Source organism: Calidris pugnax, unplaced genomic scaffold (genome assembly GCF_001431845.1).
Source record: "Calidris pugnax isolate Ruff unplaced genomic scaffold, ASM143184v1 scaffold13, whole genome shotgun sequence".
NCBI lineage: Eukaryota > Metazoa > Chordata > Aves > Charadriiformes > Scolopacidae > Calidris > Calidris pugnax.
In genome coordinates this window covers 21,019,618-21,035,188 of record NW_015090810.1, presented here as the reverse complement: position 1 = coordinate 21,035,188, position 15,571 = coordinate 21,019,618, and the positions used below count along the sequence as shown (strand labels likewise).

At 40.2% G+C, this 15,571-nt stretch overlaps 1 protein-coding gene across 3 annotated transcripts in view; it reads right to left on the bottom strand.

Moving 5' to 3' along the window:
• Window positions 1–15,571, bottom strand: part of MYOM1 (myomesin 1) — a 79,398-nt gene extending 63,827 nt beyond the window's left edge. For 2 of the 3 annotated variants that reach the window (XM_014938515.1, XM_014938516.1), the window contains exons 1-2: window positions 11,479–11,906; window positions 2,082–2,219 (exon numbers count right to left, since the gene is read on the bottom strand). In XM_014938515.1, the coding sequence (XP_014794001.1) occupies window positions 2,082–2,219; window positions 11,479–11,906 (566 nt within the window). Of the gene's footprint in view, window positions 1–2,081; window positions 2,220–11,478; window positions 11,969–15,422 lie in introns of those variants that run through there. The other variant, XM_014938514.1, reaches the window with a different exon arrangement.

The window sequence follows — 15,571 nt, the reverse complement described above, 5'->3', positions numbered from 1 at the left end:
CATCTGCACCCATGACATTAAATCAAGCTGTGTTTTATTGTCTAGAATACTGGCTAGCTGTCCTTAATTTTATCCTGCAAGGATTTGGCAAGGTGTTTAAGAAGAACAGTTGTGAAGTGAATACAGCAGAACCTGAGGGTTCTGAAATGTAGAATCAAATAATGTAAACGGTGACACGATACTGAAGGTCATCCAGCAGCATGGGCAACAGCTCTGATGAACCCACAGAGAGCTGACCTTTATAAATAACTTTTCCTTGTAAAAGCTATCTGCCCATGGGAAACAACACATCAGTTTCACAGGGGAATTTGGGAGTGACACATAACATGCACATGGTTCAATAGGCTTCAGCTGTTATCTTTCAAACAAAAATAAATATCTGACAGGAACGTGGCATGAAACTTCCGCAGTCTTGGCATGTGGCCATGAACATGATGCCAACAGAAAAAAAGCCTAAACCAGATACCCCAACCATTTCATGCCATGTTGAGTTGGGCACCCAAACATTCATCATATGTGCTTTTTATACTTTTTAACTAACTAAAAAAAAATTATTTGGGTCATTTCAGTGGTACAAAAGCACAAACAACTTCCTGAGTTGCCATGTGCAAAATATAAGATTGATACCAATGACAGTAAGAAGAATAATTGTAACAGTGATGTAAGAATCCAATAGTGTCTTTTAATGTAGGATCCCGAAGTATTGCACAGACACTATAAATTTTACTTTTGTAGACTTAGACACAGTAAAAAGGGAAGAGATTTGTGTTTGAGGGCACGGGAGACTGATGATGGTAAACTGCAAATCTACTGCTACATAAGCAGAAACACCGGGTGAAGTGCAAAGGTAGTGAGAAGCCTTGAAAATGTGTTACCACAAGTTTCGTGTGAGACATATTTATGTATTTCTGTCACAGAAGACATAGCTGAGACTCTGAAGAAATGATTTAAAAATGCAACAGTGTGTGCTTCTGAATGTCAGTTGGATCAGAGAGCAGTGAATCTGACAGAAAGATGTACAAGAGGTGAGAAAAAATTACTCCAGGGTAGTGGGAGGGAATTAATAAAACTCAAAACTGCTGGTCTCATCACTAAAGCATCACAAACACCCAAAAGGCCAAAGTAATAACATCTCCCACTGACAAGATGGAAGTCAGTTTCACATGAAAGCACAAGTTTGGACTCGAAGTCACAAAGAAGTGACATTGGGTGTTGATTAAGGAGTAGACAGAAAAGCACTGCCTCCCAGAAACGGTTTGGAAGTGTCCCATGAAAAAAGCTGTGCCACAGAAGAGAGATAATTTGAAGGAAGGTTTCTGTTCAACTGCAGCTGGGCAAGAAATTTTTCTCCTGGTCTCCAATCAGGAATCAGTTTTCCATGGCACACTGCAGTATGTATTAATCTGAGCAAGTGACTGTGTTCGAATTGTCAGAGACTCCTAATAAAATCAGTGTGCCATTCCCCAAAAAGGGCAGGTGAGCCTCCTTGCTCGTGTTGGTTCTGGCTTCCACATAAAGTTCACATTCAGCTTTACTGAGGACACTGCTGCAGTAAGACACATTACATCAGTAGTAACCATGCAATAAATACCACCAACACGTGAGAACAGTATGAGTCATTAAGATGATGCGATAAAGTATTTGGTTTCATTCCAGGTTTTCCCTGTGCCAGGACAAAACATGAGCACATCATTTCATTGTTTCTGTGTTTAATACTTGGTACAAGACACTGAATTACAGAACAAGTCTTCAAACCAAAAGAATGAGATAAATAAAATCATGTTTGTCTAGTTCCCAATAAACAGGGTTATAATTATATCTTGATTTCATAGAAAGTGGCCCTGGCGACATGTTCAAAACAAAGTCCAGACACCTAAGTTCATTTGTCCTGGCTCTGGATGCTCACTGTCTGAATTTCTGCCAGTCAGTTGACTTCTCTTTGTCTTTTTATCACTCATGTGAAGTGCAAACAATCACATTGAGATCCATGAGGGTAAACAATGATTAATGGATTTGTTATTTTATAATTTGTTAATGAAATGTCAGAAATAAGATACCAAACAAAAGCAAAATGAACATACCGTCCTGTGAATATGGGCACCGAGTAGTCTATGGCTTCATTCTCTTTGTCCTCAGATATGAAATTCTGTTTTGCTCTCTTTGCTTTGGGACTCATCTTGTAGGATTGATCTTCAATCATTAAACTGGAATCTTTCAGTCTGAAATAAAAATAATATTGTTAAATTCATAAAAAACCCAAACTGTTAAGAAACAATCCAAAATAAGATTAAAGTACTAAAAATTTTTGCTGTCTGTTGTTTGATAAGCAAGAAAATATAATTTTTAATAGCCATGGCTTCAGAGTTATTAAACACATAACTAAATGCACTTTTGACATTACCTATCATATACATCATTACAAATATAACAGTGATCCCCCTTGACAGCAAATCCAAATAGAGAGAATAAACAAAATACTTGATAGCAACGCACACTTAATAGCTTCTTGGTTTGGGACTTGGAGAGTTTGTATACCCAGTTTTGGTAAATTCTGAAGTCACTGAGACCACTGAACGATTCTGAAGATTGTATCTAAACTCATAACCTCTACTTTTCCAAAATTTACAGCTCTGGAAATGTCTGGTCCCCAACCAAAATGGTGGTGTGCAAATATATTCAACATAACAATGCATTTAAGTCTCTCTACAGAACCTACACCAACCCAAACCATTGAAAGCAGAGAGCTGAGTGAAGAAGCACCATTTACCATAGCACAGATAAATGGAGAATTAATGGAAAGAAAGAACAGGAAACCAAAAGGAAGGTTTCCCCCTCCCACTGTCCAGGGAGGGATTCTGAAGAGCATGAAGCATATTTGAGGCAGTCACTTTGGTTTCATTTTTAACATGGTTACAAATTGTGTTAACAAAGCTCCAAAGGCCTCTGTCCTCCTCTCCCAGTGCAACAGATCTCCAACTCCCAGATCTATGGAAAATCCCAATTAGCTCTCAACCATTTGTCAATCCCCAAAGTCTGTTCTTCTGTTCTTCTCTGTCCCAACATCGCCACGGGAAATCATACGTGAGTCTGCTTCTGGTCTGGAGATTTGTCTACACAGCATCAGCTTACCACTTACTGCATTGATACAGAATTAAGGCATGTGATTTCTCAGCAAGGCTCGTTAGCTGAGACAGGTAGCACCAACATGGCTAAGCTGCTTCCTGTGCCCTGGGTAGCTTACACTAGTGTCTCTACACAGCAGGCTGGACACATATAATCAACACTCATGCTGGCACTGGGCCCCTGACAATGTTACACATGTATAACATAGGATTACAGATGTGTACTTGGGCTGACATTTTCCTCGTGCTGCAGCCCTGCAAAAGTACCAAGCTCCAGAGGTGCCACCCAACACAAGTCATACCAGGAAAAGTGTTTAATTTCCAAAATATGTGTTAATAATCTATCCATGTGAGACTGTGTGTGTGAGATCACATGGGTCCAGTTTCATTATCCCACTGTTTCTTTGTGCCTGTCCCTCTGCTCAGACTAAGTTCCCTCCCTATCCCAGCACCTGGGGTAGCTCTCTTAGGGTCATCTCTTCTCCTTCTCCATCTAGTTCCTTGCCTGAAGTTCAGATCCTCTCACATATCTGCTTTCTAGCCCTTGTCTCTTTGCCCTGCTGCTCCCAGCATTATGAGTTTCCCTTCCTTTCCACTTAGTCCCCTTCTCATCAGACTTGGCAGCATGGCAGTGAGGCAGCCCTCTCCTCTGGGGCTCCTGGGTGCCCACTTTGTAGCCACCGTCACCGTGCCTGCAGCACCATAGCCAAGACACAGTTGGTACAAGGGGTAAAAACAAACTTGCACCGTTTCTCTTTCCTTCCTCCTCTTCCCCCTGTATCCTGGTTTCCATGTAAGCAAAAGCACGGCCAGAGAGGGGCTGTGGCACGCGCAGCAAGACAGGGGCTGAAGGTCTACCATGGCAGGCACCACCAGGTCAGCCAAGGTACAGGAGTCTACAGGAGAGAGAGGCTCTCTGCGCTGGGGTCTGATGCCAGCCACTGCTCAAGGCAGCCAGGGAGAGAATCCAGGGGAGGTGGATCCAGCTTTAGGGACAGGAATCCCAGTAGAAAACACTTCGAAACATCTCAGGCAGAGTGAAATAAAAGGGAAGAGGTGGAGTGAAGCAGGGTATGCAATCGCCTCGCTCCTGGGTTGCACAACGGTGTGGTGCAATCACTACAGTCAACCACAAATGCATTGGGAGAACTCATCAAATAAATGGTGAGAAACATCAAAGGCAAAGTATTTCAATTATTTTTCAGAAATGAACTATGGTCTGTAAGGAGCTGCACAGGTGATTTTATTCCTGTCCTATTTTAAAATGGGACAAACCTGGAATTTTGACAGTGACTGACACCGGATTTCCTAGGGGCTTTAGACTGTACCCTTTAGAAGGCCACTTGATTTCTGGTATTTTCTGGGTCAAGAAGGATCACAGTATCATTTGAACTTCAGTTTAAATGTCAAGAAGTTTCCATTTTCATAAAAGTAGATGAAATGTGGTGAAAATTTCAGTTCAGGCATTTTCAGCACTGTTAAACCCAGACTTGCTCTTTGTTCCTAAAGGAGAATTTAGCTGTTGTGTCAGTTTAGTTTTCAATTAAGGTCCAGATTACACACTCATGTAGGGAATTAGCAGGGAGTGTACACAGTAGTTCCCATCACTCTGTGCTAGGCCTTTTGTTGTTGTCTCTCCTGCATGTGGGGTTTTTTTCCTATCTTTCACTTATAACTCTCTAAAATTATTTGAAAAGGAAAGAATAAATTGCTATAGGTTCTGGGGTTTTGATGTTTGCTTTTTTGTTTTTTAATCAAACATTCTGAGTGTTCCAAGTTGAATATTGCAATTTCATTTTTTCTGCCTACCACAGCTGGCTTTGTGAAAATATCCCCCACACCTTTCAAATTAATGCCAGAGATCTCCATCACAATGGAGCCTGAGAAACAGGTATGGAACTAGGATTTTTATTGAGATATGATGACTAGGATCAAAACATCGTATATGCACAGCTGATTCCTGCTCTTTTCTTGAGTTTTCTAAACCACACGTCTCTTGGATTGAGGCACCTTTCACTGTAGTCACCTGATGATTTTCCAGATTCCTATTCCTGGATCCTTCATGTTATTGTGTCCCCTGGTTGGCGCTGTATGTATGTGCTCAGGACCAGAAAAGCACCTTTCTAGATGCCTTTTCCTCTCTACAGATGCCTTTTTCTCTCTTCTTCTTTCTCTGTAAGGGGCAGCTGCAGTGAGAATCGGTGTTCTGTCTTCTAAGAGCAAGGGCTGGGTCCCAATACTTTGTAGTGGTACAGAAGAGGGAGTACTCAGCTATCAAAAACACAGATGGTATCTGTGAGCTGAATTAACGGATCTATGTGGATCCTGTAATTGTCTGCTGTTCTCAGATTGCTAACACGACACTCCAACCAACCTACTTCAGTTGTTTGCTCTTCCAAAATATTGACCTGAACCAAGCAGGGCCCCGGTGAGAAGTGTTTCATTGAATAGTGCCAATGGTGCTTTTGCACCAGTTTTCTCTTTCAGCAATGATTAAAGGTAAAAGGGAAGCTTATGTAGAGAGATACTTCCCCCAATAAATCCTTCTGGTTTCAAGCAAATGCCTAGGTACATCCTGAGCCAGAGGTTGCATCCCCGTTGTAGCAGTGAGCTTACAATTTATTTATAGACTAAAGTGGCACTTTCTTCTGAAGCGGTTTTAATCTGCAACTTTATAATCTCTTTTGTGCCACACTGTGTGAGAAATAGTGAAAAATTGTTCCTTGTTCACTCTCTGCACATCTTTCACTGTTTTATACATTAACATTACATGACTACATTTGCCTCCTTCGCAAGTAAGAGCCCCAGTGTCTTACCTTCTCTAGGCAGAAGGTATTCCACACCTCCCACAACCCTCCTTGCTGATATCTCACCCTTTTCTAGTCTCAGACTGCACTTTTTGAGATGAGATCATCAGAACTGGACCAGTATTTCAGCTACAAGCATACCTTGGATTAACACACTGACACAATATGCTTTCTGTTTTATTTTCACTTTCCCTCACAGCTGTTCCAAAACTTCTAATTGCTTCATGACCACATCAGAGCATCCAGCTGGTGTTTTCAGAGAGGTATTCAGAGCAACTCCAAAATCTTTTTTTTTGGAATTGCACTGCATAAACAAGAGCTGAGATGAATAAATTATAAGCAGTAGAAAATGTTTCTCCTTTCCAAATCTTCCTATGATTTACTTTTGTTTAAGCAGAGCTATATGGAGGCTAGTAGGAATGTATATTCAAATTGAGATCTTTGCATGGGAAAACAAATTAGTCACTACTTCCATCATGAAGTTTATTTTCCTGTTTTCCTCTTTTGTTATTACTATTTCTTCCTGTGCAACACAAAACCCAAACCCTGCCCACAACTATTATTTAGGTAGCCCAAAAGAGGACTCTGCTTTCTTGAACCAGATTCTAAAATCTTGCCCTTTATTTTAAAATGTTCCAACCTTTTACCTGATATGAGGAACAGAATCTCCCTGGAGAAGGAGCAGGGTATCAGTGCTCTCTAGTTTCACAGGGAGGAACAGTACCATGACCTTTTAACAGCTTTCAGCCTCATTTGATATGCCCAGCTAGCGTACGTATGTTTTTTTCCAGGTCAGATACTATCTGTACGGCCTTATCAAGGTTGGTGACCCAAGCTTAGTGTCCTCATTTCTTGATGCTTTTCAGCATGTTAAAATATCAATGCCAGCATTTTCTTAGTTTCTCAGTAGAGTCACTGAATTGGAAGTTGAGTGGCTAGAAATGCTAAAGGCACAGGTATTGTCCTGTAGAGATGTAAAAACCACTCTTAGCTTTTCCCTCTAGTCCAACAAAGGGACTAAATACAGCATCCCTGTGCAGGGCCTCCGCAACTTCCCAACCACAGTTTTTTTTTTTGATGTCTCATTCTCAGATATAAATATAATTCAATATGTTGGCACCACCCTTGTTTCTGTGCCTGACGGAAGAGGTCTCTCACCTTGCACTAAGAATTTGTGCCCAGTGGATGTAGAAACGTGTCCTATGTACCGCAACATCACATTCCTTAGATAATCCAACCCCGCATGAAAAGGCACCTGTAAACTCATTTGCACCTCTAGAAAAGCATGTATCTTGTCCTTAGCATGCCTTTGTTACATTTCTCTCCCACTTTATTCCAACAGCAGACAGGGTATTGGTATACACAATAGCTGTACCAGCTGTACCTGCTGGAAGAGCTCCATTAGCCAAGAGGCATTTTCCAAGCCCTCTTTCCAGCAGCTGCTTCTTTACTAATACACAATGTTTGAATTTACTCACTGTGAAGAGGAGAGAGTGGATTGGCAAACCCAGTTACGGGAGAGAGAAAAAAAAAAAGATAAAAGAGGAAAAGAACTTTCACCAGAGAGCTCTTTAAAGCCAGCCTCTAAAGATGAGAAGTGCTCTCAGGTGACTGGATTAATTTTAAGTTGCTGACAGATTTGTCACAGGCCCAGGCAATATTGCTGGCAATAATCACGCTGCTCCCTAACACAGCTTCCACAACAAATTTTTTAAAGGGGAATTGTTTCCACATAGCAGGTCTCATTAAAACAATTTCCATGCTTGTCTATGACGTTTGGACGCCACCTCCTTAACCCTCACCTATAATAAACAGAGAGATGAGCAGTGCCAGTAGGGATCTCAAGATCACAGTCTTCTCATGTTTCTTAAAGCGTGTTATTTACTCAGCCCTGTTTCGATCCTGGTTACAATATTGCTCAGAACAGCATTCACTCCTACTCTCTGGCCGCCTCATTAATTGCAAGCTATTAAGGCATCTCTCCTCTGTTTGCTTGGTTCACCTGAATTATGCCACGTCTTCTCTTCTGTTTCTCCTGACCTGAAAAATATGTGCAACCGCCTGACCCACAGCAATAACTTGTGTTTTCTCTCTCAGCAAGTCTCTGGCCCATTTGGTGGCTGATAAGCAGTCTGTGACACAATGGGATTATCTGATCCTGCCAGCCAGGAAAATAACACGTGTAAAAGCAGTGAAAGTTTGAGCAAAGGCAAATGACCAAGCTTCCAAAAAAAAAGAGGCAGGTGGGTTTAATCCAGCAGTCTCAAATGCTTCTCCAAAGCACATAGAGGATGGGGCAGTGCCATGGGTAGTAGGATCTTCATGGGAAGAGCCAACATGCCCACGTCATCTGCCCCCTCCTCCAAGGATGAGACAGGGAAGAGGATGGGCTACCATAACAACCGTTTTGGGGAGGGAGCTGCCACCCTTTGCCTGTACAGATCCTGCCCACTTCTTGGGGGAAGCAGCACACCCCACTCCTCCTTCGGCCTCTGTGGAAGCCGAAGAAGCAGCATTTGGCTAGAGGTGTCTCCGCGAGCTGGTACAGAGGGCTGGATGTGAAGTGGCAATCTTTACACAGTGAGGCTCGCTTTCTTTTAGGAGCCCACATTTTTGCAGCTTTGGCAAACTGTAACCGGCAAAGCTGCAAGCTTCAGTATTTGTTCTTGGTTTTGCCACTTTTCATTTCTCTCCTTTTACTTCTTCAAGCTGTCATGGTGTGAAGAAGACTTGGAATGTGGGGAAGGGACAGCCCATTTGCAAAGGCAGCCTTTTTCGTCCTCATGAAAAGCAAGCTGCATCTCCTTCAAGCTGTCTGTGTCCATGCTCTGGCCATGTTTTCCACTCGAGTGGAGCTTCACCATCAGAGAATTGTGTTCGGTTCAAGGTCTTACTGGTTAGCTGGTCCCTAGTCCTTCTCCAGAGTTTTCCCATGATAAATTCCTCACATAGCACTAACTGCATGTCAACACTGTCACTTTATTAACACTCTCTTCTGTAAGGCGGCTACAAAAAAGGATGAGACTTAAATTTTGCAAGTATAATAAAGTCAAGCAGAAGCTACTTTAGATAAAAATAAGAAATGACCTAACAAAAGACTTGAATAGTACACTTTTCCTGTTGGGCTTATGGGGTTTATCCACAAAACTATACCCATTATACATAAGTGTACATTTGATACTATAATCCAATTATATGCAATAATGAATTGTTAGCTGAAGAATTTTATCTAGATTTGGATTCATGTGTCCATTCAGGTGTCAAGTAACCAGCACTATTGCAGGTCATTTAGACACAGCATTTCCATTCAGGGCCCTTTCTACATTTTGAAAATTAAAAGTGTTTGAAGACTCTTTTTCATTTTCTTTTTTTTTTTTTTTTCCCCACACCATTCCTTTCATAAGGATGAAATCAGAAAGTCTCTGATTTGCCCAACTTATTTTAGTAACATTTTTTGTCTCTGCATTATCCTGTGAAGTGTTTTGGGCTACCTGGGGAAGATTGTACAAACTTGGAAAGAATTACTTTCAATTGGCACTACATATAACCATGTAGTCACATTATTTGTTCTATTTTGCCTCTTGCAAATTGCAGCAAAATGGGCTGCAAAACCCAATTAAATACCAACACGAAGGCTATATTAGCCATAAAATTAGGTTAAGCATAGAGATTATCATTCAGAACCATGTTCTCTCATGAATTAATTAAATCTTGTGCAAGAGATTTAAATCGCGTAGCCTTCTTAAGCGTAATCTCCTGAGTCCTGGTCTCATCTAGCAGCATTGAGTTTCTCAGACCTCCAACACAAGGACAGGATCACAGAAAGAAAGGAAGTTACAGCTGAGACATTCTTATCTCTGATTACCAGGATAGTGTATCAATCTGTTGGCAACTCCTGTACTACAGAGTAGCTTGGAAGTATCACCAAATATACTATTTTAAAACAATAACTCTTATCTCAAACAAAACCTCGGGAAATCTGGAGATGTTTTAAGTTCTCTCCCAATTAAGCAACTCCATTTCCTTTAATATTACTTTGCTGACACTAGAGCTCTTCTCAGTGAAAATATACAGGTTTCAGAAGAAATTAATCTGAAAAATCAGAGTCAAAACCAAGTGTTTGTAACTGGTACTCAAAACCAGGGTTTTTTACAATCATTTTTTGCAACTTCAAGTAATGTTCCCCTTTCTTATGTTTTCTATAAGAAGGAGACTTTGGGTTAGGGTACAGCAACAGCATTTAGGCACAGTTGCATCACTTCAGAAATTGGAATATCTTCCCCTACCCAACTCTCTCTGGAAACATAACTCCTGGTCCCAGCATCTCCAGCTTGTTTCCATTCATCAGCAGATTACAAATTAGCTTCTTGCTGCTTCACTCAGTGTTCAATTATTTGCACAAGTGAAATTTTTTCAACAGCAAAGACTGAATATTACCGGGCCCAAACCAGTCAATTAGTCAAGTCATTCATCTGGGCTCTAACAGTCTGAGGTTCAAATTCCTGAACAGACACTGGCAAAATAGAGACTTGACCCTGAACTTCCTGAAAGCCAAGGGAAGGTTTTCATCACAAGGTATTGTTTACTGTGGTACAGGTAACCCTTTCCTCAGTAGTTCTGACCAAAATTCCATCTTTATCCACAATCTTTGGAGGATATTCAGTTTTCAAAATTTAGATTTTCTGATGGAGAAGCCTTGATCAGTTCTGCTAATAATACTCTAATTTTTATATTAATATAACAGCGAGCAGATGTTTTGGGCTATAATTTGTTGATCATTTCCTCTATTGCTAACAGCTGCTCTAATCTTACTTTAATACTCCCCTAATTTCTGTAAACCTCTGAGATACATAGAAATAATGTGAGGCTATGATATCTAAAATATTCTGCTAATGTAATTGCTTGAGCAATATTTATTATCTTAATTAAACAAAAAACAGAGCAGCTAAGCACAGCTGCTCTTCTAATGCACGATGAACTCATCACTTTGGAAATAGTATGCCTCAACCAATATACAGTGTGAAAATTTCAATGTCTTGAATCACTCAGCATAAAAATGAAAACAAATTAGGCCAAAGAAGAATTGTTTAATGATATATGGACATGTCAGCTCAAACTTCTTTGAACAGCCCTAAGTTCTTTTACTGCTCCAACCTGGCCAGATAAGAGCCAGCCTCAAACCGAAAGCTGTCTCAACACTGCATATTAAATTCATCTGTACCAATATGGCTAAACAACTTGGAAGGACAGGTGGCTCATGCCTGACCAGTTTGGAGCATGAATACATCATCATTCAGCCACATCACCATTGCCAGTGCTCTTCCTATGCCAATCCAACCATCACACCTGAATTAGTCCAACGAACTAAGCTGACCACAGTCCTTCCCATGGCCAAAGCCAAAGGAAAACACCAAGCCTGGAAAATACGTTACCACCAAATCACAGAGCCAATTTCTGTGGATTAAGAAGAGAGTTTTGCCATTGCTTTCAATGGGAGGTGGTTGGACATTTTTGCTTTGGAATATTGTTTCAAAGGCAGATTTGCTTACCCAAGACTGTAGGCTTCAGCTCCCAGCCTGTAGGCCATAGCCAGCTTGTTGATTGATTCAGACCCGCGGCTGTAGGCAGCTGAGCTCTTGGTGAGGGATTCAGAGTCAAGACTGTAGGCAGAAGACCTTTTACTTAGTGCAGCAGAGTGGTCATAGGCTGTAGATCCATAGCTGTAGGCTGCCGACTCAAGGTCGTAGGCTGAAGAGCCATGACTGTATGCCGCTGAAGAGTCAAGGCTGAAGTTTGCTGCAGATGCGTGGCGATAGGCTGCAGAGCCCCGAGCGTAAGCTGTAGATCCTTGAGCATAGACAGCAGATTGGCTCTTTGTTTCCTTTTGGTACTGGCTTACAGTGGACTGCAGTGCTTTATGGCGGTATGCACGGTCATAGTGGTCATGGTGTCGTTGGTAGAAAGGTAAAGACATCATGGCTTTCTTCTAATTTTCTTTTTTTACTACACGTTTCTGAATGTTAATAAACAGGATAGTGTCTGAAAAAGAACAGACCAGCATAAAGGCTATTGTCAAAGAAACTTCTGAGTTAGCATACAAATAGGACACAACTTAATACAAAACAACACAGAACTTAAAACTTCAAAAATCAAATGCAATTAATTTAGGGTTATCTTTTTATTATGTGTTTTAGACTTTAGGATAGGTTCGTATTTAAGTTTCAAGACACTCGTCACTCATCTGGACCAGAAAACCTTGCACTGTTGTGTCCCTTCATTTGTAGTTGGCCTCCCTGTTACCGCAAATTATTCAAGTTTTACGTGCTCCACTTCTCCACTCATTACTGTGAACTAATGAAATATTATGTGTTCAGCTTCTTCAGAGATAGTGTAAATACTTTTGTTAAATTACAAAAAAGAGAATAAAGTAATAAATTATTTAAAAAGGCATGAGCAATTCCAACAAGGCTATATAAGCTGAAATAAAAATACATTAATATTTCATTCATTTTTGTAATCAATTTTCAGATTGAATTTAATATTCCATTTAATATTTTAATAGTGAATTAAAAACATTAAGATTGAGAAAGATGTCATTTTTTCTGCAAACATGCATTTCCTTGATTATTTTGTAGGTGATACCAGAGATTCATTTAAAATGGATTATCATACTTTTACAGTTTAATCAGAGATACAGTCTGTATGCAATGAGTAAAATAATATCATGTTCCTCAGCCCAAATGACCCTTTTTTTTAACCTAGAATGTCATGTTCATGATCGTCAAGAAACTTCTTCCAGACAATAGCCCTAAGTTTTCCTTTGCACATTCATCAGTAGATTGTTTTGCAGTTGCTTGTAGTAGGAAATTTGATCAGGTGAGAGGTAGTTCCCCTCTCAAAATGGATGAGTGTTGAATGCAGAACGGATTTCCCTCAGGTTTTTTTTAAGTTGGCAATTCAGTCTTTATTTTGTTATTGCTTTATTTTGCTGTTGTTAAAACTGACTTTTTCTTCTTGACATGCAAGCTTGCTTCTACTAATGCCTATGATAACTTTTCTTTCTCTTATTACTCATGATCAGGCTTACAACATGGCTAGGATTGTTCCTGAAGAGGTACATGATTATGAATAGAAATGAGCTACAGTGGAGAAATGTTTAGAAAAATTTAAAGATGATCCAAAAGCAATGGTGAGGGGTGTTTCCTGTTGTCTAATATCAATCACAACAATAGCAAACTTGTTCTACTTCTGGTTTTGTTCATGTTAATGAACAATAATCTGATGTTTTGACATAAAATACACTTACAGAGCTGGAGTGTAATTGTGATTTAAAGAAAATCATGGCATTTTTTCCCTGGTCTTTACACTTCCTAGATTTCAGTTCTTGGTTTTTTCTTCAGTATTTGGTTCTGATAGGGAGTCAACAAATTGCAAACTCTTTTGTGATGGCTCAAGTACTCACCCCAACTAAAGCAAGTTACAAAAAAACTGCCTATGTTCCAACTTTTTTATATTCCAGGGCTCTTTCAAGGGAACTGCTCTTTGTGTGATAACAGAACAGATCACTTGTTTGCAGAAAGTCAACAAGAAAGAAAGTCATTCAGAAATCTTTAAGTATGTAAAAGAAATTGCTGATAGCCTGACCACAGTGAAACTGTGACTTCAAGGAGACCAGTTTATGAATTGAAAAGAGTGTTAGCCCATTGTTCTTTATGGCAAAAATAAATGTTCCTTTTTAATTTGCTAATTTCTCCTGCTGACTGTTTTTTTTTTCACGTAAGTCTAAAGGACACAATTATTCTGTCTAATATCCTTGTTTCCAATACCTAGCAATAGTATGTGTATATTTGTTTCACTTTGTTAGCTGCCGGTAGTACACAGTTCCTCTTAATTGCCCTACTTTCAGAAGATTCCTTCTCCCTTTTGTTTCATTGCTTTCTCTCCCAGCTCCGCAGAGCTAGGTTTAGGGTTTGCAAGTCATTGTGGTCTCTGCTGAGCAAAGTTAAGGCGTGCAGATGGGTATTATCTTGCACACTGAAAGGGAAAGAACATGAGAACATCCTGTTTTCCTTCTGTAGAGTACTACAGTTGTCTCCCTTCATCTTCACCAGCTGTATTTACAGCATTGGCTGTCTTCGTCACGGATACAACAGCCACAAGGCTAGCAGCTATTCAGTCCTCTTGCTCAGGGATTCCCACAGCCATCCAGACTTCAAAGTAAGGGAGGTGACCCAAAAGTATAAACCACTGCATGTGTTGCCCGTTAAGGAGAAGTTGAATGAGGCATTTCATTTACATCTTATCAGAGCAAAAGAAGCAGCAGGGGACTTAAAAGCCAGCATGTTTAAAATGTAAAAAAGCAACTTTTTTCTTCCAAACATAAAAAGTCTGGACCTCGCTGTCCTCAGGAGTAAGAGGAGCAGTCTATGGTAGGAGTAAGAGCTAAGGCAGTAAGGCAGGAGCTGAGCACAAAGTCAGCTCTCCTGGTTCAAATCAAAGGCCAACTCTGACTCATGTCATATAAGAGGAAGCTCCTTTTATAGGTATTTTATCACACTGTGAGTTATATTTTATATTTCCTCTGAAACATCAAGCATTGCTTATAGGTCAGGATCTGTCAGTTACATTAGTCTGATCAGATACAGTAGCGTGATGCTATCGGAGATGATGAGAAACTCTGACCTTTGCAAGGTTTTTGCTCCTATTCAGAGCACTGTCTGATTATCAGATTGGCTCCATTTCTTAACTTTTATAAAATCCGTGCTACCTGCACCTACTTGGTTTGTGTCCACTAATTAGTCCCCTTTAGTGTAAGGACAACACTCCCTCTTCAGATCTATGAAGCATTTCATAACTGCAGAGCTGGACCAAAAAATACTAGTGGCCATGAAAATGTGGGTTTTGGAGCTATATGTTTGCAGCAGTTGTTCAAAACTACTAATTAGACAGACAGTTTTCTACTTGTTCATAGGTTATAGCTACACATTAAAGGAAGTTATTTTATTGGCATTACCTCTTGCTCTGTTTACCAGTCTGTGTAATTCTTTCAAGATCTACTCCATCAAATGGTGAAATAGATAAAAAACAGAAACTCTTGTAAGCAGGGAAAAAAAAAATAACATTTCCTTCCATTCAGTCAATGGCTTTAGAAATCACAAAACATCCTATGCAACTAGAAAATATTTAGATTATTTACACATTCTCTAAGCCCAAAGAGGGCTTCATGACAAAATCCTCCTGTATCTCAGTACCCCATGCTTCATTTGAGAGTACTATGCCAATCTACAAGGATAGCTCAGTTGATAAGTGAACCCTTGCACTACTTCACTTTATTTCACAGCTGAACCCTCAGATGTCTTCAGCTCATGTTCACAAGTCCCTCAAATAACTGCTGAGCTGAGAAGAATAAAGGGAGCTATGATCAACTCGGCGTTACAGATTCAGATTAAAAATAATTGAACACAAAAATCTTCTGTCATAAAGGAACACTTACCAGGGCCCAAATGAATGGCGGCAAATGGAATAGCTCTCAGGTGGATGAATAGCAGAAAAATACAGCAATGAGGAAGCCAGCAAAGAAAGAGGTAGTCAGGGCGAGGGGTAAAGGACTGGACTTCAAGGTCCAGAACAAAAATAATGCCT